The following is a 22,861-nucleotide window of genomic DNA, read 5'->3' as shown; positions in this document are numbered from 1 at the left end:
AGAGTTGGCAGGAGGCAGGGCTAAGCCTGGACTGAGTTCTGCACCCAACCACCCCCCAGAACCCCACATTCAGGGCCTGATAGGTGTGGGGTCCTTCTTCTAACCCTGGAGGGGGTAGAGAGAGACAAGACCAGAGACGCAGACTGATCAGTTTATTCACACGGCCCCCGCCGACCTGGGCGGGGCCAATAAATAAATAAAGGCCGCCAAGGTGCCAGAAGGCTGGGCTGGGCATGAGGTGGCCCCCCAACTTCCTGCAGGTGTAGGCTAGGGGACCCCAAGAAATAAAAGGCCCTGGCTTCCTATCACCACCTGCATCCCTCACTCTGCCCTGTCTCTGTCTAGGAAGGGCTCACCAATGGATGCTCGGCTGGTAAAGGGGCACTAGGTAGCGGGGGTTGGGGTTACAGTGCCCATGTCCGGGCCCCAGGCTGCGGCTCCAGCGTCTGGTCCCAGCAGAAGCCCGGGTTCGAGTGCTAGGACAGAGGAGCGGAAGGCAGGCGCCCCAAGCCAGTAGGCCTTTATGCGCTCCATGGCCCCGCTCCCAGGCGGTGGTCCCCCACTCACCCTACCCCCCCCAGATGCGTACCCCACGGGGGCACTCAGGAATCACACCAGCTCCCAGTCTTGTCCAGAGGCCTGGGAGCCCCACGCACACTCTTGGCGGGCTCCCTGGAGGCCGTGTCCTCCTCTTCCTCATCCTCACCGTCAGTGTACTCCTCGTGGCCGGGCCCATAGGCCAGCGTGGTGTGGGCCAGGTCCACCTCGATGGGGAAGACGTCGGCGTCGCGCAGCACCGCGTAGCAGTCGTTGTAGTACTTGGACATGGTGGACACGAAGCGCTGCAGCTGGAACACGATGTCCTGGACTGGGGAGTGAAGGGAACACTGCTGGGTGGGGCCAGGAGCTTCCCCTGCAGCCCTCGGGACACCCCTGCCTTGGGGTGGGTGGCTGATGGTGGCAGTCCGGGGCAAGAGGATCCTAGAATCTGCAGCACCAGGATGCCCAGCTTGGGGTCCCCAAGGAGGGCGAGAGTCAGTGTTGGCTCTGAGTGGGGGACTGGACACATCTCACCCTTGGAACCCACGCCCTGCCCCACCCTCGATTCGACCAGCCCCTCACCCGGCCACACCTGCCCCTCATCCCTCGCCCCTCACCGTGCTTCTGGTCCAACAGCTCCATCTTCTCCAGCACATCCTTGCGCATCTGCGAGAAGCGGGAGCGGGCCTCCTGGCGGCAGCGCAGGATCAGGCGGTACTCGTAGTTGCCAGTGCTTACGCGGTACGGGGGCTCCCCCAGGGCCTGCAGGGAGAGGCATCAGGGCCCAGGGCGGTGGTGGTGGTGGTGGCAATGAGTTTCCTGAGCCCAGCCGCCACCTCACCACCCCTGTCCTGCTTCCCCAAAGCTGCAGGCTGTGGTTCCTGGTGGCGGGGTGGAGATGACCTGGCGGGAACCAGTCCTCAGCCACGGCCACACAGCCAGGACGCAGAGATTGGGGCAGTTCAGAGGAAGCCTTGAGTTGAGGGGTTGGGCTCCAAAGGCCGATCCCCATGCCTGGCATGGCCGAGGCAGGCCCGAGTTTGATCCCCAACACTGCTAGGCCGGGCACTGCCCAGAGCGGCCCACGACCCCAGAGCTTCTTAGAAGCCCTACCCTTAAAAAAAATGAAAATCAAAATATCTTTTGTTTTTGGGCCACACACCCTGCGACGCTCAGGGGTTCCTCCTGGCTATGCGCTCAGAAATCGCCCCTGGCTTTGAGGGACCATATGGGACACTGGGGGATTGAACCGTGGTCCGTCCTAGGTTAGCGCGTGCAAGGCAAACGCCCTACCTGCTTCGCTAGAGCTCTGGCCCCAAAAATCAAATTTTAGATGTTTACAAGGCAGCAAGCAGGCTGAAGGGAGCTCTAGGGGCTGCTCTGCTCCCTAAAGAAGGCTAGGGCTCCATCTCAGCGCCTGGGGTCCCGAAAGCACCTCAGGAGTGACTCCTGAGCACTGCCAGGTGCAGTCCCAAAGCCATAAGATTGGAGGATGGCCTTGGACTTGCACGTGGGTTTGATCCCCAGCATCCCATGTGGTCTCTTGAGCCCCCAGGAGTGATTCCTGAGTGCTGAGCACTACTGAATGTGGCCCAAAAAAAACAGGAAGAAAAAAAGGAAAAGAAAAAATCCAATTGCCCAGCCCCCTTCTCTTCCCTGACCAACTTGGGCTACCCTGGGGTCTGGGGGGGCATCCACTCACAATGCAGCTGTACTCCTCATCATCCATCTCCTTCACCTTCAGGCAGTATGACTGGGGGACAGGGGGGACAATCAGTGTGGCTGCGATACCAGGATGTTACTCCGATGTTAGCCCTAAGGGCCCCAGCTGAGCCTCAGCTGACCCGAGGGAGAAGCAGAGCACCTGGGAGGGGGGTCCAGGCAGGGCCTGACAGGGAATGAGCCTTGTGGCATGGGCAGGGCAGCTGCAACCACACTCAGGATCCCAGAAATACTGGGGGGCAAGGGGTGCTCCCCAGCCAGGATTCGGATCAGAAAGGCCCCTTAGGTAACCGACCAGAGCCTTTCTCAACTCCTCAGACCACACACTTAGCTCTTGAAACCTCTCAGGAAAGGCTCAGAATACTGGGGAGTCCTGGGCATCACCTCCAGCACCGAAGGGTCCCCTGGACGCTGGCACATGTGGCCTCCGAACCGAACTAGGACTTCTCAATAGCCCCCAGTGACGGGACCAGCGGCTGGCTAAAGGCCAACTAGTCTTGGCAGGGTTCTGAGGCCCCACTCAGGGGTCTGGCTCCTGGGACGGGGTTCCCCCTCCTCAGACATGACACAGTTGGGGGGCCATCAGGTCCCATAATCCATGGCCAGCAGTGCCCGCTCCTGCCCAGGCACGCACCAGATACTCGAACTTCACATCCAGGTACTTCTTGATGGTGAGGCGCGTGTCCGGGATGGCCTTGTGGAGGTAGGTGTTCAGGTCAGTCAGCATCTGGAGGGGCGTGAGGGTGCGCATTGAGCCCCCAGCTCTGGGGGCAGAGGGACAGGCTGGCCGGGTGATAGAGGCACCGAGGCATCCTTCTTCCACGGGACATGACCTTGGCTATTTCTTTTTTTTTTTTTTTTTCAGTTTTTGGGCCACACCCAGCGGTGCTCAGGGGTTACTCCTGGCTGTCTGCTCAGAAATAGCTCCTGGCAGGCACATATGGGGACCATATGGGACACCGGGATTCGAACCAACCACCTTTGGTCCTGGATCGGCTGCTTGCAAGGCAAACGCCGCTGTGCTATCTCTCGGGCCCGACCTTGGCTATTTCTGCATGTGTCCAGCAGGGACCAGTGTCCTTAGCTAGGGAACTAGGCCCATAAGGCCGAAAGGTTGAGGTCTGAGGTCGCAGCCAGAACAGCAAGGAGGACCCGGCCTGAATCAGTATGGCCGCCCTGGCACTCCCCGCCCCCCCTGGAAGCTTCACAGGCTCCCTACCGGCTTGATGGTCTTCAGCAGCCGGATCCCGAACTTCTCAATGCTGCGGTGCGCATCAGCAAACTTCACGAAAGCCTCACTGGCGGCTGGCTGGGGCTCCCGCACCCCGATCACAGAGAACACGTCCCCAAAGGCTGCAAGGCAGGGTCACCCCAAGGCTGCTTGGTCTAAGTCCTATTATGAAAGCAGGACTGGGCGGGGAAGGATGGCAGGTGGAAGGCCCAGGCTATGGGGAGTTACGGAGGTGTGTCCCAGCGAGGGAGGTCAATATACTAGGGTGCTGGGCCTCACCCCTGGGGGGAAGCTGATCTGGACCCCAGGAGCTCTAAGCCATACCACTGGGAGAACTTGACCACACCCCTGGAAGACCTTGGCCATATCCCTAGGGTGGTGAGCTGGTTTACACACCCAGAGAACTGGGGTGCAGGCCAAGGAGCCTAGAGTGGCTGGGCTTAGCATGGAGTCAAACGGCGGTTGGGGTGCCCTTACCCCGGTGAGTCTGCGACAGCTCGTAGAAGGCCCGGAGGAGACTCTTGGTATGCTCCGTCATCCCTGCAGGAAAGAGGCCCCAGGGGCCACATGGTAACCTCTGACCCTCTCCGCTCTGTTCCTGGGTCTCCTGCCACCCCAGCCCTCTCGAGTGCAGACAGGGCCTCAGTCAGGGCCCAAGGCAGGTCAGGCGCTGCTGTGATGTTTTCATCTAAAGGCCCTGTCACTCCTGGTTTGTGGAAGCCTCTGGGTGTGGTCCCCAAGTCATGCACTCTCTCTGCCCCTCCAGCTGACCAGTGCCAACCCTGCCCACCTTTGTACAGCTCAGCTGTGCGCTCCAGCTCCTCCAGTCTCTTGACCAGCCCATCTGTGGGGAGAAGGTGGTAGGCAGGTCTCAGTGGCCTTGGGGAACCAGGCAGGAAGGGAGAGGCCAGAGAAGCACCAAGCCTGCAGCTTTAGTGTGGACGCTGAGGAGGGGGAGGCAGTGCCATCGTGGCAGGTGGGCACAGGACATGGGCACCAGTGGGGGTGGAGACTGAGACATTAAGTGGGGTGTCTTTCCAATAGGCAGGAAAGGCAGCCCAGGACACAGAGCACTCGAGGCAGATTTTCAAAGTTTCCATGGGAGCAGCAGAGCCAGAGAAGCCAGAAACCACCGCAGATGCGCAGGGGCAGTTGGGGAGCCCAGGACACAGCTGAAGGACCAGGCACAGAGGAAGGGGTCCACCTGGGGGGTCCCTCCAGTTCCAAGAGGTGTCAAAACAAGGGGTGGCGGGCAGGGGCCTCCTTGCTGGCAGCAGCCCCCATTGGCCTTCCTGAGGGATGGGGTGGCCAGGGGCACAGAGAGGGAGAATAGGGGTGCAGGACTGCTGAGACAATTTCTGCCTACCCCACTGGGTGCAGGGGGCCAATAGCCATCCTAGCCGGGTGTGTGGGCAGAGGAGGCACTGGGGAAAGGAGGGAGCCCCTTGGTACTGACTGGCCTCCCACTCTGGTGCCCAGTGCCCGTTTGCTGCCTGGGCGGAGCTGGCAGAGAAGGAGCCACGTAGGAGCCGGGCTGTTGTTTTTAGGTGGGTCATGGCACACGGCGAGCGGTTCCAGTTTAGAAACCCTATTTCGGGCTGGGGAAATTGCACGGTTCGGGGAGGAAAAAACAACCACCAGTTCTAATTTCATCTCACTGCGCGGTAACTACAGTAACGGGGATTTACAGCCAGCAAGCGGCCCAAAATAGCGGCGCCACTTCGGTACTCCATTTGGCAGTGCTCAGACCCGCCCCCGCAGCCCAGCCAATAAAGCCCTGGGGCCCCCGCTGAGCCCACAATTCCGAGAGGTATTTATATCCGCCTCCCCCCCCCCTAGGCAGCGCTGCCGCTATTTATACATGCTGGTGGAAACGTGAGGACTGGGCCGAGCTGGACGCCTGGGGAGCACGCCCAGGTGCCCACGTGGGTGCCCAGCGCGTGTGGACCCCAATTCCCTGCACAGACCCGAGAGCGGCAGCACCACCTGCTGGGTAGAGGCGGGTATGGTAAGGTATGGCAGGGTGGCAAGGGAGCCAGGGATGGAATTGGGGGTCGTAGGCAGGGGCGCAGGGGTGTAGTCTCCAGCTCCGAGTGGGTAGGGTCAGGGTATGGGGAAGAGGGGGTCTCACCGTTGCACAGGATGGCCCGGCTCAGGCCCAGGGCATCAGCCGTCCCCGAGCTCATATTCTCCACCAGCCGATGCTTTACCTTCTTCAACACTAGGGTACAGGCACAGACAGGGGCTCAGGGGAGGACTGGTTGCTGGCTGGACTCTCAAGACATGCCTGTGCCCCACCCACTGCATGCCCCCCAGGCTCATCATGATGCACTGGGGGAGACCACCAGGGTTGGAGTAAAAGGGGGAATGGGACCCTGTCCCAGGTCTATTGTGGTGACTGAAAAGTGCTTGGCCAAGGACAGGACATGAGAGTTGACTAGTGGATGCCACTGAGCATCAGTGATGCCCCAGTGTGCCCATATCTGAGGCTCAGCGGGGCCAGGGTGAGACCAAAGGACCAGAGGGAGCAGCTCTGGGCAGCAACCTCCGGCCTCGACATCCTTCCTCGCTACCTGGGCCTTGGTCGGTGGGTGAGGAGGCTCTACACTTGCAGTGCTCCTCAAACAACGGCAGAGAGCTACAATATTGTATTTGTTCCCGTTCTGTTTCTTCATTTCAAAATTAGGTATATGCAGTGTGCATAGGTATTTGTTCATAGTTTTTGTTTTTACTATAGTTCAGTCCTCTGACGGTCTGATTGTTTATTTTGGGGTTTTGGATCACACACAGAGGTGCTCAGGGGTTACTGCAGGCTCTGTGCTCAGAAATTGCCCCTGCAGGCACAGGGGACCATGGGACCATATGGGATGCTGGGATTCGAACCATGTCCTGTGTTGGCTGTGTACAAGGTAAACACCTTACCGCTGTGCTATCGCTCTGGCCCCCCTCCAACGATCTGAGGGGCAGTGAACTGGCCCCTTGTTTTTTGTTTTGTTTTGGGGTCACACCCAGCAGCGCTCCGGGGTTACTCCTGGCTCTATGCTCAGAAATCGCTCCTGGCAAGGCTCGGGGGACCATATGGGTTGCCGGGATTGGAACCACCGTCCTTCTGCCTGCAAGGCAAATGCCCTACCTCCATGCCATCTCTCCGGCTCCTGAACTGGCCCCTTGTTTAAAAAGTTTGGGACCACTGTGAGAAGTTTCTACAGACCAAGCTCTTGGGATGCTGATAAATAAGGGGTGTTGGGGACCCCCTACCCAGCGTGAGGGCCAGGTGGACCTGGTGCCCAACAGGGAGCAAGCTAGGACAGAGTCTGGCAGGGGTATGGCATCAAGTGTGGCTAGGGGCGGGGCCTGATAGGGTCGTGTAGTGCCTGGAGGCAGGGCTTGATGTGAGGCAGGCTCTGATAGGGCAAGACCTGATGGGGCATGTGTGATCTGATAGGGCAAGGGCTAGTAGGGGCGTGGTATCAGTGTCTAGGGGCGGGGCCCGATAAGGGCATGTGAGGTCTGATAGGGTGGGGTCTGGTAGGAGCGTGGCATGAGTGGCTGGGGTGGGGCCTGATAGGGTGGGATGGATACTGGGCGTGGCCTTGGTCTGGGTGGGCGTGGCCTGCAAGCCCTGCAATATGCTCTCTCCTTTTGCAGCAAGAGTGCCTGTGCCTGGAGTCATAGGGGGCCCCTCATAAAAGGTATCACCTCATACTGCCAGATTCCCAGGAGGAGGCTGGGGTGAGGCTCAGGAGTGGGGAAGACGTGGGTTGGATATGGGGGTACCGCCACTGACCGCTTACCAATGTCCAGGGACATGCCCTGCTTGGGGTCTGCCTGCAGCTTGTTGTAGTGAATGGTGACCTCCCCCTGCAAGGAAACGGGGTGCTGAGAGAGTGTTCTACATCCCACTGGGGGTGGAGGATACTGTGGGGCCTAGGTTTTAGGCAGGGGAAGCTGAGGGAGCTGAGAGCCTTTCCCCCATCTCTCCACACACATACACCCAGTGGCCCCCATCTCCAAGTTCAGTGGGGAGGATGATCAGCCAGATGCTCCAGCCAGATAAGCACCCCCCCCATGCCATCCCCAAACCAGCATTCCAAGGTTTAAGCACAGAAGGTGCTTTGTACAATCCTAGGACCCCTGAGTGGGCACCATGGGTCTCCTGGGTGCCCTGGCAGGGGGTCAGGAAGGAAGAAAGGGTCCCTCTGAAGGCAGCATCAAGAGTGGGGTGAGCAAAGGACACAGGTAGGCAGCCAGGCGTCCTGCCGCCCTCACCTTCACCTCCTGGATCATCTTGGCCACCTCCACCTTGGTCTTCCCCTTGATGGATTTGCCATTGACGCCCGTGATCTCGTCCCCTGCCGCCATGGTGCCATCCAGGGCAGCTGGGGTGTTGTCGAATACCTGGGCACAGGGAGAAGCAGGGAGAGGGTGTTTCTGCCACAGCAGGGACCCCCCCACCAACCCCTGCTGCAGCCTGACCTCTTGGAAACAGAGTGGAAGGCCCCCTCCAGCCCTGGGGCTTTAGGGGAAGTTCAGTGGTGAGGACCCCTCCTCCTTTTCCTGGGTCACACATGGCGCCACCGCAAAGGCCAGCAGTGCCCAGGCTGCTGGTATCTAAGAAGTCACCAGGGCTCTACCTGGCAGTGCTAGGGCCATGCAGTGCTGGGAGTCAAACTCAGGGCCTCGCACCTGGCAGGCATGTGTTCTACCATCTCGGGGCCCCAACATCACGTCTGGAATCTTTCCCGCAATGCACCTTGGAGCTGGTCTGCACACCTCCTGTGGGTTCCTGTACCCCAGAAGGGCAAAGGCTTTCCTGCTAAAAGCCCTTGTCCCCAAGGCAACCCCTTCAGCAGAGGGGTGCTCCCTGAAGTGAGGAGTCTGCTGGGGCCAACGCTATAAGGCATGTGGTGACATGCAGATGTGACACCCAGAAAATCCCTCAGGACAGGGGCCCCATCTGTGAGGAGGCAGAGAGAACTTTCTAGAACAGCACCAGAACGGGATGAGCTTCTAGACCCCGATTCCCAGAGAGGCCTTTGTTTGGGCTTCTGGGCATTTCACAGTGGGGCAAAGGTTCAAGGCGGCTGACCCTTTCCTAGAAGATCAGGAACTGGCTCAACTTGGTGTGGAAAGTCGGAGGACTTTCCACAGTGTGAGGGACTTGACTAGAGCACCCCTGACTGGCATGTGAGGTCCTGGGTTCCAGCTCCAGTTCCCAAACACACACACGATCAGTCAGTGTGTGTAGATCAGTGTGTGTAGATATCTGGAGGGGGGAGGAATCCCTGCACTCCAGTGTGACCCCCACCAGTACCACAGGTGGGTTGTGACCCCTGGTCAGGAATCAAGTGGCAAAAAGAAAGTGGGGGAAAGACAACTCCTGGCCCTCTCCCCACCCTCACAGCCCTGTCATCCCTTCTGAGGGAAGAGAGGTTCCATCTCTGGAGACACAGATGCTGCCCGGGTAAAAGACAGAAGCGCTGGCCAGACTTGGACTTGGGTGAGCTTCAAAGACATGATGCCAAGCGAGAGAAGCCAATGGCACAGAACATGGCACATTGGCCCTGCCGTGCGACTGCTCAGAGCAGGCACACCAGGACAGGCGGATGATGGAGGAAGAGTGTGAGAACCGGGCCCGGAGAGATAGTACAGCGGTGTTTGCCTTGCAAGCAGCCGATCCAGGACCAAAGGTGGTTGGTTCAAATCCCGAATCCCGGTGTCCCATATGGTCCCCCGTGCCTGCCAGGAGCTATTTCTGAGCAGACAGCCAGGAGTAACCCCTGAGCACCGCTGGGTGTGGCCCAAAAACCAAAAAAAAAAAAAAGAGTGTGAGAACCAGCCATTGAGAGGACATAGGAGGTCATTGGGATGATGGAGAAATTGCAAAACTAGAGACGAGGTGCTAAAGAGCTAGCATGGAAGTAGGGCATTTGCCTTGCATGCAGAAGGACGGTGTTCGAATCCCAGCATCCCAGATGGTCTCCCAAGCCTGCAAGGAGCCATTTCTGAGCGTAGAGCCAGGAGTGACCCCTGAGCGCTACCAGGTGTGACCCAAAATCCAAAAAAATAAAAATAAAAATACTAGTGACAAGGTGGGGTGAGAACATTATGTCGTGAAAGTACTGGATGTCACTGCCTTGTACACTGTAAAAACCATTAACGATGGCCCAAATAAGAGCACAGCAAGGAAGGCCTTTGCCTCAAACATGTCTGACCTTGGTTCCATCCACAGCATCCCATGTGGTTCCCTCCAAAGCCCCACCAGGAGTGACCCTTGGATGGAGAGCCAGGAGTACTAACTCCTGAGCATTTCCAAGTGTGGCCCAAAAACAAATTAAAAAAAGGGGCCAGGGGCACAGCGGGGAGAGCATTTGCCTTGGATCCCCGGCATCCCACAGGGTCCCTTGAACCTGCCAGGAGTGATTTCTGAGCACAGATCTAGGAATAACCCGAATGCTGCTAGATGTGGCCCCGAAACAACAAACAAACCAAAAGTCATTAACTGTAAGCCACAGAGAGATAGTACAGCAGGTAGGGTGTTTGTCTTTCATGTAGCCAATCCAGGTTCAATTCTTGGCTCCCCACCAGAAGTGATCTCTGACTGCAGAGCCAGGAATAAGTCCTGAACATAGCCAAGTGTGATATGGGTCAGAGAGACAGTACAGGGGTTAAGATGCTGCCTTGCATGTGGCCAGCCCTGGTTCTGTCCTCAGCACACATACAATTCTACTAAACATAGCCAACTGTGGTCTTAAAAGATCACATGCAAAAAAAAAAAAAAAAAAAAAGTCATTCGTCATGATCATGTTCTATAATCACATACACACTTTTTAAATGTCCAAACAGGGGTTATGAGCTCCATTCTAGAATACAGGCAGCCCTCAAGATATGGCTGATTCTGCCCCAGGTATAATCAAGCAGTCATACTCTCTTTGGTTTTCTCAGTGCACCAAAAAGGTATATCTACACTTCATTATGACCCATTAGTGTTCAGAGCCATTGTTAGAAAAAGTACACACTTGAAGTAAGAAATGCTTTATTTGCTTAAAAAAAAAAGAGCTAATACCTTATGAGTATTGGTTTTCTGTGGGGTTTTGTTGTTGTTGTTGTTGTTGTTTATTTGTTTTGAAGCCACACTCAGCAGTGCTCAGAAATCGCTCCTGGCAGGCTCAGGGGACCATATGGGATGCTGGGAATCAAACCCGCATCATCCATCCTGAGTCAGCAGCATGCAAGGCAAATGCCCCATGGCTGTGCTATCACTGCGCTAGCCCCCCTTATGAGTATTATGAGCTAAACAATAGAGCTTATACCAGCCACACAGCTTACTCACAGGCCCCACGTCCAGCTCTCAAGCGTTTAAGGAATCCTCTTTCTTAAGGATCGGAAATGGGTGGAGTCACAGGCTTTGGGTCAATGCTCAGGTCAGCTGGAGCTCAGAGCTCCACACTTAGCTCCCAGAATGCAGCAAGAAAAATAAAAACAAAACAAACAACAAGAAGAAAGCAAAAGGAATTAGGTCATCTCACTGGATGGGGACAGAAGCCTAGTTGAATCCTGAGCAACATCAGAACTTTCTGCACTGCCCAAGAATGATTGAATCCTCCAGATGCTCACTGACTGAAGAGAAGAGAATAGCAAGTCATTAAGCTCAAAAAAAAAAAAAATTAAATTAAGGAAAAATAAGTGAAAGCACATGGGGCCTTACACACAGCCAACCTGGATTCGATCCCCAGCATCCCATATGGCCCCCTAATATTCATCAGAATTCATCCCAGAGTGCTGAGCCAAAACAAACAGAACAACAACAACAACAACAACAAAAAGGTGAAGGAACGGAGCCGGAGAGATAGCATGGAGGTAAAGCGTTTGCCTTTCATGCAGGAGGTCATCGGTTCGAATCCCGGCGTCCCATATGGTCCCCCGTGCCTGCCAGGAGCAATTTCTGAGCCTGGAGCCAGGAATAACCCCTGAGCACTGCCTGGTGTGACCCAAAAACAAAAACAAAAACAAAAACAAAAACAAAAAAAAAGGTGAAGGAACTTATTTGAACAGAAACGAAGGCTAGATAATATCGTAGCAGGACTTAGCAGCAGTAGAAAGGAAAAAGGAAAATTAAACCAATGGTTTCAGGGGCTGGAGTAATAGCACAGAGGGCAAGACACTGGCCTTATACGAGGCTGACTCAAGTTCCATTCCCAGAATCCCATCTGGGAGATTCTTGAGTGAAGAGCTAGGGGTGACCCCTGTGGCCCCAAAACAAAACAAAACACAATACCTGAGCATGGTCGCTCTGGCCCTATAATTTTTTTGTTTTGTTTTGTTTTTTGGGCCACACCTGGCGGTGCTCAGGGGTTACTCCTGGCTGTCTGCTCAGAAATAGCTCCTGGCAGGCACAGGGGACCATATGGGACACTGGGATTCGAACCAACCACCTTTGGTCCTGGATCGGCTGCTTGCAAGGCAAACGCCGCTGTGCTATCAATCCGGGCCCTATAATTTTTTTTTTTGACGGAGAAAAGTTAAGATGTGTTTAATAATATTAAGAGGTATAACTTCGGGCCCGGAGAGATAGCACAGCGGTGTTTGCCTTGCAAGTAGCCTATCCAGGACCAAAGGTGGTTGGTTCGAATCCCGGTGTCCCATATGGTCCCCCGTGCCTGCCAGGAGCTATTTCTGAGCAGACAGCCAGGAGTCACCCCTGAGCATCACTGGGTGTGGCCCAAAAACCAAAAAAAAAAAAAAAAAAAGAGGTATAACTTCGGGGCCGGTGAGATGGCGCTAGAGGTAAGGTGTCTGCTTTGCAAGCACTAGCCAAGGAAGGACCTGCGGTTCAATCCCCCGGCGTCCCATATGGTCCCCCCAAGCCAGGGGCAATTACTGAGCACTTAGCCAGGAGTAACTCCTGAGCATCAAACGGGTGTGGTCTCAGAAAAAACAAAAACAAAACAAAACAAAAAAAGTGGTATAACTTCATCATAGAAATTACAGGAGATAAGGAAAAAAGTGGAAGAATATCTAGTGGGAAAAATGCCACCTGAGAACCCCTAATCTGAAAAGGGAGATTTGCCCTCCTGGAAACTGATCCAGGAGGCCCAAAGAATGCCAGATAAAATAAGCCAGAGGGGGCCAGAGCAATAGTACAGCAGTAGGGCAATTACCTTGCACGCGGCTGCCCAAGACGAACCTGGGTTCGATCCCTGGCGTCTCGTATGATTCCCCAAGCCAGGAGTGATTTCTGAGTGCATAGCCAGGAGTAACCCCTAAGCGTCACCAGATGTGGCCCAACCCCCCCCCCCAAAAAAGCCAGAAGGGCTGGAATGATAGTACAGTGGGGAAGGTGCTTGCTTTGCAGGCAGTTACCCCAATTTGATCCCCGGCACACCATATGGTCCCTTGATCCCCGCCAGGCATGATCTCTGAGCATAGAACTAGGAGTAACCCCTGAGCACCACTGAATGTGACCTCCAAACAAAACAAGCAAGACCCCCAAAACAAAGCAGCAACAGACACAAACCTAAAGAAGGGAAACAATATTAAAGTTCACAGCTGAGTTCTCAAATAAACAGGCGGAGAATGAAATGGTATATTCAAAGTACTGAATAAAAAGAAACTCCCATCAATAATTAATTGCCCTAAGTTGGAAATGATCACTCTGGACAAGAACTGGGTGCTGAAAGGAAATAAAGTGCTTCGCAGGATACTTCAGACACAGTATTGCAAACCATGATGACTAAAAGGAAGAGAGAGAGAGACAGAGAGACAGAGGAGAAAAGTATCTGCTATAGAAGCAGGACAGGAGGGAACTTGGGGAAACTGGTGACGAGAAATGAACATGGGTGAAGGGATGAGTGTTGGAATATTCTAGGAAACGTGACCATCAACACCTGTTAAAGTCTATCTCATAGTGATTCAATAAAAACATTAAAATACGACTGACCCAGTTTCTATCCCCGGCATCCCATATGGTTCCCTGAGCCTGCCAGGAGTGATTCCTGAGTGTAGAGCCAGGAGTAGCCCCTGGGCATTGCTGGGTATCGCCCCAAAACAAAACAAAAGAAATAAAAAAAAACTTTCTCCACCCTTCAAGTCTATCACTCAGATTTGAGGAGTGGATAAAAAAAATTTTTTTTTGTTTGGTTTTTGGATCACACCTGGTGGCAGCGCTAAGGGGTTACTCCTGGCTCTGTGCTCAGAAATCGCTCCTGGCAGGCTCGGGGACCATATGGGATGCTGGGATTTGAACCACCATCAGTCCTGGGTTGGCTGTGTGCAAGGCAAACATCTTGCCACTGTGCTATCTCTCCGGCTCCAACAAAAGCTTTCATATATCTTTGTTTTTTTTTTCCGGGGGTGGGAGGGGTTGGGCCACACCTGGTGGGCACTCAGGTGTTACTCCTGGCTCTGCACTCAGAAATCACTCCTTGGCTTGGGGGACCACATGGGATGCCAAGGATCAAACCTGGGTTGATCCCAGTTGAACATGTGCAAGGGCACACACCCTACCACTGTGCTATCACTTCAGTCCCCAAAGCTTTCTTATTTCTCTAAATGTTAACTCAATCTAATGGCACAGAGCAGCTAGATGCATGGGGAAAAGTAAATCCACTCTCCTGGGGTCAGACTGATAGCACAGTAGGTGGGTGTTTTGTCTTGCACACGGCCCACCCAGGTTTGTTCCCTGGTATCCAATACTGGTCCCCTGAGCACCACCAGGAGTGATTCTGTGGCCCCAAAACATAAGAAAACAAAAACAAAAATCCATACTCGCTAAGACACCAACAGATTAGGAGGCCTTAACTCTCAGCCATGCAGAAGTATCCCATGCTCAAGAGCAAAGTTTTGAAAATGAGTGATCTGGGGCCGGAGAGATAGCATGGAGGTAAGGCATTTGCCTTTCATGCAGAAGGTCGGTGGTTCGAATCCCGGCATCCCATGTGGTCCTCCAAGCCTGCCAGGAGTGATTTCTGAGCGTAGAGCCAGGAGTAACCCCTGAGCGCGGCCGGGTGTGACCCAAAAACCAAAAAAAAAAAAGAAAAAGAAAAAGAAAATGAGTGATCTGAAGAGAATCTCAGTGATGATGCCAGAGTGTGAATCTTTGTCCCGATCACTGGGCAGATCACCTGCATGGGTGAGCTGGGATCAACAGGCAGGTAGAGCCGCAACCCCCAAAGCAGAATAAACATTCCCCACTGCACACGGGACATTCTTCAGGATCGACCATGTGCTGAAACAATTCGAGTGTTTCTTCAATCACACCAAAGAGAAATTATAGCAGTATCTTTCAGATGGTAATGCCAATGGTATGTGTGCCCCTGGTGTGTAGGTGCCATGCTGTGAACTCTGTGGTCACTAGAAGCAGGTGAGCCAGGTTGGTCCTTTCCCTGCTCAGCCCCGTCGTGATTCATGACTCTTAAACCTGAGGGAGGCTGGAGTGACTGTGATGGGGGGAAAATGCTTCCTGGTCTGTGGCCTCTATGCCCCAGAGATTCTGGGGCAGTGACATCACCCAGACAAGAGCAGCAATCCTGCAGATGATAGCAGCGAAAAGAAAACAGAGGCAATCCAGGGCTGGAGCAAAAGCACAGTGGGAAGGGTGTTTGCCTTGCACACGGTTGACCTAGGTTCCATCCCCAGCATCCCATAGGACTCCCTAAGTCCACCAGAAGTGATTTCTGAGTGAAGTGCCAGGAGTAACTCCTGAGCAGTGCCATGTATAGCCCAAAACCAAACAACAACAACAACAATAGCAAAAAGCGCAGGCTTAGGAAAGGGGTGGGGAGCCCTAGCACTCTGAACCCTGATTCCCTGAGTTCCCTTACCTGCACAATGTAGAGGCAGGGACAGTATTGGGCGCCGCCTCCAATGCTTATCCCGATCAGGTTCTGAGCATCCTTCTGCAGGGTCACCTTCCCAGGAACAGTGGGGATGCCGCTGGGGACAGACACCGCACTGAATCTCCCGGAACCAGGAATGGAGCAACAGGCAGGGAGGGCCCAGGGAGGTACCCAAGGTGCTGCCAGCCGCCCCCTTGGACTAGAGGATGGTTGCAGGGGCTGGGTCACACAGGCTTGTTGGGCTCAGCACCCACCACACAGATGTGGACCAGCCATGGACAAGGCCCATCTCTGTGCCCCAATCTCCTTATTTGTACAGTGGGACAAAGCAGGAGTGTCACTTTCACAAAGTTTTGCAGTGCCAGTGGCTAGCAGGTGCCGGCAGCAGGTCTGCCATGTAAAAGGGCCTCCCTTTCCTCTTCTCTGGTCTCATCCAGAGGATGGTGTTTGATACCCTTACCACCTTTGCCAGCAACTGAAACACTTCATGGCCACCTTGCCTGGGAAAGCTATTGTGATGCCCTCCACCCAAGAATCCATTTCCGGAGCCAATGCACATTTGAACCACAAGGTGCATGATCAAACCTTTCAAGTGCACCCTTGCCATGCAAAATATTTTCTAATAGCTGGCTGATACCAAATTCCTAACTCAGAGGCAAGGAGACAGGAAACACTGCACTTCAGTCAGGCTCTGAGGCAGAAACAGTTAGTAGAAAAATATAAAAACAGTAGGAAAACAAACTGCATTTTAAAACAAACAAACAAGAGAAAACAGAAGGAATGGAGTGATAGAACAGCGAAAAGGAAGTTTACTTTTCACACAGCCGACCTGAGTGCCATTCCCAGCGTATCATATGGTCCCAAAAACCTGTAATTTCTGAACACAGAGCCAGGAGTATCCCCTAAACACCACCGGGTATAGCCCCCCAAAAACAATGCCCCACTAATCATTTACACTGAGGTTACAGATCATTCCCATTCATCTTTCCAAATCTGCCACCTCCTGGGGCAACCTTCCCTGATGGTCCATCACAAACACTGCTCCATCCACTCCTCGCCTGCAGGGCTGGTCTCTCTCCACTAATGCACTTTGGGGCCTGGAAGGTCGCTCTGTTCCCGAGCCCCAGTCCCTATGGCAGTGCCCGACCCCATGCCCAGCTGAGAAAAATGGGTGAGGGGAATAGGAAGTGTAGGGATCCCCAGCACTTAGAGCTCCTGCACCCCACTCCTGGAATTTGGTGTGTGTGTGTGTGTGTGTGTGTGTGTGTGTGTGTGTGTGTGTGTGTGTGTGTGTGTTGGGGGAAAACAAGTACTCACAGTTTATCCTCCTCGATTTCATAATCCAAGTCTGCAAACATGGTCCCTGGAGTCGAGATGGGCGGCGGGATGGCTACCCAGCTGGGCAGGGGAAGGGGTAACTAAATGAGAGAGAGGGGGCAGAGTTCAGGAACCCCAAGTTCCGAGACCCCAGCCTGAATCCTGGCGAGGAACGGTGCTAGACAGGTGCTGGGCAGGTGCAGGGCCTTGAACTAGAAAACAAGGAGCACCTCCGGGCCAGGCGGCGGGCGCAGATGCCAGAGCAAGGCCCAGGGTCTCCAGGCCCTGGGGGGGTCAGCCGGTGCCACTCACCGGAAGCGTCAGTCTCACAGCCAGGTCCGCGCCAGGCTGGCACCTGAACCCACCTGCAGCTCCACCTGTCTCCGGCCGCGACTGTCGCGTCACTTCCGGCCCGGAGCGGAAGTCCCGCCTCCCCGCAAGGGGGTCTTTGACCTTCCTGCAAAGAAGCCTTTTTTTCTGAAAGCCTGGCCTCCTGGGCTCTCAGGACCGGGAAAGGGAATGGAAGGGTTCACGGAAACTCGTCGCTGGCGTGAGGAAGGACAAAACAAAGGGTAAATCTGCGCCGGACTGCGGCGCTCGCCCTGCCCCTCGTCCGCTGGGCGCCGCCATCCTGAGAAGGTCACGTGTCTTCCCCAGCATCCTCAGCGGGACGTCAAGCACCACGCCGGCCCGGTTGCCGTGGCAACGGAAGCATCCTTGGGCGGGGAGGCTAAGGGCCAGTTTTGGAGGGTGGCACCTTCCTTTTCCTTTTTCCTTTTCAATTTATTTAAAGAACATGCATTGCATCATTGACATAGCTGATCATAATACATTTGTTTTAGGAAGACCAAAAGCATAAAAAAAAAATAGACAATTGAAAGAAAAACTAGGGCCCGGAGAGATAGCACAGCGGCGTTTGCCTTCCAAGCAGCCGATCCAGGACCAAAGGTGGTTGGTTCGAATCCCGATGTCCCATATGGTCCCCGGTGCCTGCCAGGAGCTATTTCTGAGCAGACAGCCAGGAGTAACCCCTGAGCAACGCCGGGTATGGCCCAAAAACCAAAAAAAAAAAAAAGAAAAAAGAAAAAAAAGAAAGAAAAACTAAAGGGATGGAAGAGAAAGGAAAGAGAAAGTTCAGTAGCAAGTATATTTTAGGAAATTATTGAATCACAATGAATTTATTAAAGCACCAGCAGAAAGTTTAGTAAGCTCTTTAAAAAAAAAAAAAAAAAAAAAAGGATGAGCTAAAATAAATGCAGTAATGGGGCCGAAGAGATAGCATGGAGGTAAGGCGCTTGCCTCACATGCAGAAGGATGGTGGTTCAAATCCCGGCATCCCATATGGTTTCCCGAGCCTGCCAGGAGTGATTTCTGAGCGTAGAACCAGGAGTAACCACTGAGTGTGACCCAAAAACCAAAAAAAAAACCAAAAAAACAAAACAAAAAAAAAACAGTAATAATGGTGTGAGAGTGATAATTGTTGTTGTTTGCGTAGGCCCAGCAAAATATGGGGAAGATGGAAAGAAAAAAAACCTTGGCCTAAATACTAGGAGTCCTTATTCCTGAAGTTTTCTGGCATAAGACTGACTCTGGGTTTCAGGCATAATAGGTTATCCAATCCCTGAGTCATTCGGATGGCACCTTCCTTTCGCAATTGCAGCACCCCCCAATCCCAGGCCTAAGTGCCATCTAGAAGGGTAACGTCCACCTTAGAAGGATCCTCTGAGGTGCTGGCTTTGCAAGATACAAATCCAAAGGCCAGAAATTTTTGTCCAGGCCCGCACACACTTAAAATAAGATCTAGATCTTGACCCTGACCTTTCTATCCCAGGGTCCAGAACCTTTTTAACCATTGCACATCCGTGTTTCCAAGTTCTGCTATGAACCCTAGATTGGCCCTCCCCAGATGAGAACTGAGGGCATCAAGGCAGATGCTTCTTATGGAACCTGGTGAGAATCCTCACAAGCCACCATCCCCCTTAGTCCCAAGGAACAGCTGCTCTGGCGCCCCTACATACCTGAGACTCAGGATGTGACATGTCTGCTTCCTGGCTGAGGACTCCGAATCCCATTTCTCTGCCAACTTCCACTGCCACTGCACAAGTGCAAAGGGGGTTCCCTGGAGGAGGCAGTGCTCCCACAGCTTCAATCTGGCTCCCATTGTGGGATCCTCTCATCTGGGCAGTCTGAACCCAGATCTGTCCAGCTTTCTGCCTTAGCTGCCCCAGGGCCTTAGAGGAAAGGGCAGAGGAAGAGAAAGAGGTCCTCCCTGTCTCCCAGAGTCCTGATGGTGCTTTACCCATTTCCCCTCAGGGAATGTTCTAGGGACACCATAGCAACATCTCTCAAAGGACTGCCCTTTTCTGTGTCTCATCATTTTACTAATTTTTTTCTCTTTTTTTCTTCCCTGGCAGTATTGAGGGAACTATATAGGATGCCAGGGATCAAATCTGGGTTGGCTGCATTCAAGGCAAGCACCCTACCTATTGTACCATTGCTCTGGCCCCCTATTTCACAGAACCTTCTCTTTCTTTCTTTCTTTCTTTCTTTCTTTCTTTCTTTCTTTCTTTCTTTCTTTCTTTCTTTCTTTCTTTCTTTCTTTCTTTCTTTCTTTCTTTTCCTCTTTTTCTTTTCACCCTACCTGTTGTTTTTGTTTGTTTAATTGTTTTGTTTTTGTTTTGTTTTGGGGTCACTCCCGGCAGCACTCAGCGGTTACTCCTGGCTCTGTGCTAAGAAATTGCTACTGGGCCCGGAGAGATAGCACAGCAGTGTTTGCCTTGCAAGCAGCCGATCCAGGACCAAAGGTGGTCGGTTCGAATCCCGGTGTCCCATATGGTTCCCCGTGCCTGCCAGGAGCTATTTCTGAGCAGACAGCCAGGAGTAACCCCTGAGCGCCACCAGGTGTGGCCCAAAAACAAAAAAAAAATGAAATTGCTCCTGGCAGGCTTGGGGGACCATATGGGATGCCGGGATTTGAACCACTGTCCTTCTGTATGCAAGGCAAATGCACTACCTCCATGCTATCTCTTTGGCTCCACCCTACCTGTTGTACCATAGCTCTGGCCCCCTATTTCACAGAACTTTCTCTCTCTCTCTCTCTCTCTCTCTCTCTCTCTCTCTCTCTCTCTCTCTCTCTCTCTCTCTCTCTCTCTCTGTCTCTGTCTCTCTCTCTCTCTTTCTCTCACTCTCTTTTTCTTTCTTTTTTTCTTTCCTTTCTTTCACCACACCCAGTGATGCTCAGAGGTTACTACTGGATATGTGCTTAGAAATCGCTCTTGGCTTGGGAGAACCATATGGGACGCCGGGGATCAAACCAAAGATGGCCCTGGGTCAGTCGCATGCAAGGCAAATGCCCTACCACTGAGCTATTGCACCAGCCCTTTTTTGTTTTTGAGTCATATCTGGTGGCACTTGGGTTACTACTGGCTCTGCACTCAGTAATTGCTCCTGGCAGACATGGAAGACCACATGTGATGCTGGGATTCGAACCACCATCTGTCCTGGACCGGCTGTGTGCAAGGCAAAAGCTTTTCCACTGTACTAACTCTCTGACCCCTTCATGGAATTTTCATTGCAGAGCTGGCCTAAAGGACTGACGCACAGGCTTCACACGTGGGAGCTCCACATTTGATCCGTGGCACTTCATGATCCTGGAACATGATTGGGAGTGACCCCAAAATAAAGTTTCTCATAGCTCTGGGAGAGGAGAGTCAGTCTGGCTACACCCCTTGCTCCATGCAACAACAAGGAAACTGAGGATTGGGGAAGCCATCTTCCAGGCGGTCAGTGGTCGAGCCAGACTAGCTCCTCCTAGCCCTTTTTGCAGGCCAAAATCCTGATTTTGAAAAAGCAGCCTTAAAGACAAGCCATTCTATCTGGCTTCCACCCAGGCTCTCTCATTCTGCAGCTGATGGACTTGTAGGGAGGAGTTAGCTGAAGACTTAGCACAAGGTGCTCAGACATTGAGACAGAAGCAGAGAGGGGAGAGAGTTTGTAGGTGTTCAAGTACTTGCCTAGCACACTGTTCAATTCCTGGCACCACTCATGATTTCCTGAGCCCCACAAAGAATGAGACCTATGCATGGAGCTAGGAGTAATCCCTGAGCACAGCCAAGTGTGGCCCTAAAGTTTCCCAAAAATTAAAAAATAAGGGAAAATTGGACTCTGCTTTATAGTGAAGAAATTTTAAGTTTCTTCTTGCTGTGTGTATGTGGGGGGTGCAGGTGTGGGTGGGTGGGTATCACTCTGGCGCTGCTCCAAGAACCTTTTAGGGACAGAATTGGGGCTCCTCACATGCAAAACCTGTGGTCAGCCCTTTGTACCCCTCCTAGCCCTGGAGTTCCCTTTCACATGGATATTACCTTGCTGGGAACCCACTGCAGGAATCACACAAGGAAAAAGGCTTGATGATCTGTCAGAGGTGAAAATAGTAAAACCCACTTTGTCTTGGGAGGAACCTTCCAGATAATTCTTAGAGTATCCATACGTTCCTCCTGGTGATTCTCAGTGAATTAGGCAGGCAGTTCAGGCTTGTGGTATTGGGGGTTCCCCAGTGCTACGCTGGCCATGTTTGGGATCACCCAGCAATGTACAAAGAGTGATGATATGCTAAGGATTGAATCAAACCACATGCAAGACTAAGGCTTAGCCCTATGCTTTGTCCTCATGCTCTTTCCACAGTGCTCTTTCCCATATTCTCTCTCAACTTCAGGACTCTCTTCACATCTATGGGTTGAGGATGTCATCTGGGATCTGTCCACACAGCACAGAACTTATTGTAGTGGATAATGAAGTCCAGGCTGGAATCTGGGTTTATATGAGAGGAAATAAAGTTGAGTACCTCAGACTCAAGATTCCATCATCCATCGCTTCTCAGCCTTTTGGCTAAGATCAAGTGCAGTATCTGTTCTTATCAGTTTAATATCTGATGCGTCCTCTAACCGAGGACAATATATTAAATGGATTTTTGGAGCTGGGAGTAGGAAAAGGAGCTTGCTCTGTCCACTCCGCACATTGACCTAATATTGCAGTACCTCCAGGAACAGTGCACCTCCTCTTAGGGGGTTAAAAAAAAAGATTCCACCGTCCAAGCAAGCATATCTTGACAAGGGAAACAATGGACAGACAGACAGGGAGTGTCAGGGACCAAACTCCACCCCCCAGAGTAAGCACAAAGCCATAGCTTTTCTGGAAGTAGAGATGTTTCCCAGACCCTGGAGAAGTCCACTCAGGTGGGAAGAGAGAGGAGGTCGCAGGCCAGGATTTGGTCCATCGTCATACCCCACACTCCTTCCTTGGGGCTGGAGTTCTGGGCGTTGTGGAGGCCCAGAGTTTGGGGGCTTGGCTCTAGGCAAACAGCCACCTCCAAACCCAGACATTAATTTTCCCTCTCTGACTCTTTCTGCTTTCTGTACCAGGACGGCCTCCACTCAGGCCCAAACCCCACTGGCTGGCTGTTGGGGTCTGGGCTGAGGCCTTTGCACCTCTGAGCTTTTTTATTTTTGTTTTGTTTTGTTTTGTTTTTGGCCATATCCAGCAATTCTCAGGTGTTCTCCTGGCTCTGCACTCAGGAATCATTCCCGGCAGGCTCGGGAATCATAGGGGATGTGGGGATTGAACCCTGATCAGCCTCATGCAAGGCAAATGCTTTATCTGTTGTGCTATCTCTCTGGTCCATCTGAGCTCTGTGACCCTTGCAGACCAGGATGATCCCTCCTGGGGGTTGCAAATGGGTCACAAGTTCCTTGGGGTTCCTCAGAAACATGCTGCCGCTCATCTCTGGCAGGGCTGGGGATCACCTAGAAGTCTTAGGGTGATTAGGGACAGCCAGCAGCCCCTGGAAGTGATTTCCAGGCTCTGGCCGGCTCACACCCAGGAGCTTAGTCAGAGGAAAGGGTAAAGATTGTGTCTACAGAGCTCTGATGTGGGAACAATCACTGTCAGAGTGGGGTGTCTGCCCCCTTAGATCACCCCCCATTTCCTGCCCCAGAGCCTCTCAAATGCAAGAGGAGCGGTGTGTGTGGGGGGGGTGTCTTTTTGTGGTCAGAGGCTCAGGAAGGCTTCTTGGAGGAAGTACCATTTCCATGGATGGCTAATTGGGTCCGGGGGTGGGGGTGGGGAGCCCAGGCAGGGAGAAGGGAAGGGTGGGATGACCTAGGGCGCAGGTGGTACAGATGATGAGGTAGGTGCAAGGTCTGGGATCATCATGGTGGTG

At 53.2% G+C, this 22,861-nt stretch overlaps 1 protein-coding gene and 1 non-coding gene across 3 annotated transcripts; one reads left to right on the top strand and one right to left on the bottom strand.

The window, feature by feature from the left end:
• Positions 1–135: 135 nt before the first annotated feature.
• PICK1 (protein interacting with PRKCA 1) lies at positions 136–17,029 on the bottom strand. 2 transcript variants are annotated; one of them, XM_049771639.1, is made up of 13 exons: positions 16,960–17,029; positions 16,648–16,748; positions 15,316–15,427; positions 7,763–7,891; positions 7,288–7,354; positions 5,625–5,714; positions 4,284–4,337; positions 3,971–4,033; positions 3,482–3,615; positions 2,897–2,989; positions 2,243–2,293; positions 1,158–1,302; positions 136–868 (listed from the first exon to the last, which is right to left on the bottom strand). In XM_049771639.1, the coding sequence occupies exons 2-13, from the start codon at positions 16,686–16,688 to the stop codon at positions 603–605; spliced, it is 1,245 nt and encodes a 414-aa protein (XP_049627596.1). In that variant the 5' UTR covers positions 16,689–16,748; positions 16,960–17,029; the 3' UTR covers positions 136–602. The 2 variants fall into 2 exon arrangements, with proteins under 2 accessions (XP_049627596.1, XP_049627597.1); XM_049771640.1 differs by having other exon boundaries at positions 17,013–17,027.
• Positions 17,030–21,511: 4,482 nt separating this feature from the next.
• On the top strand, positions 21,512–21,702 carry LOC126008136 (U2 spliceosomal RNA). Its single transcript, XR_007495522.1, has one exon. It is a non-coding gene; the product is annotated as a U2 spliceosomal RNA (small nuclear RNA).
• Positions 21,703–22,861: the final 1,159 nt, after the last annotated feature.

This window comes from Suncus etruscus, chromosome 4, assembly GCF_024139225.1.
Source record: "Suncus etruscus isolate mSunEtr1 chromosome 4, mSunEtr1.pri.cur, whole genome shotgun sequence".
Lineage (NCBI taxonomy): Eukaryota > Metazoa > Chordata > Mammalia > Eulipotyphla > Soricidae > Suncus > Suncus etruscus.
The sequence above is the reverse complement of the archived record's forward strand: the minus strand, read 5'-3'. Positions and strand labels throughout refer to the sequence as shown.

What these genes read in the sequence shown, in the direction of transcription:
- PICK1 (XM_049771639.1), bottom strand. Translation starts at nt 16,688, where the DNA reads ATGTTTGCAGACTTGGATTATGAAATCGAGGAGGATAAACT. An exon ending in GAAATCGAGGAGGATAAACT is followed by an intron (nt 15,428 to 16,647) that starts GTGAGTACTTGT and finishes GTCTGTCCCCAG; the next exon opens with CGGCATCCCCACTGTTCCTG. An exon ending in GCTGTTGGACCAGAAGCACG is followed by an intron (nt 869 to 1,157) that starts GTGAGGGGCGAG and finishes TTCACTCCCCAG; the next exon opens with TCCAGGACATCGTGTTCCAG.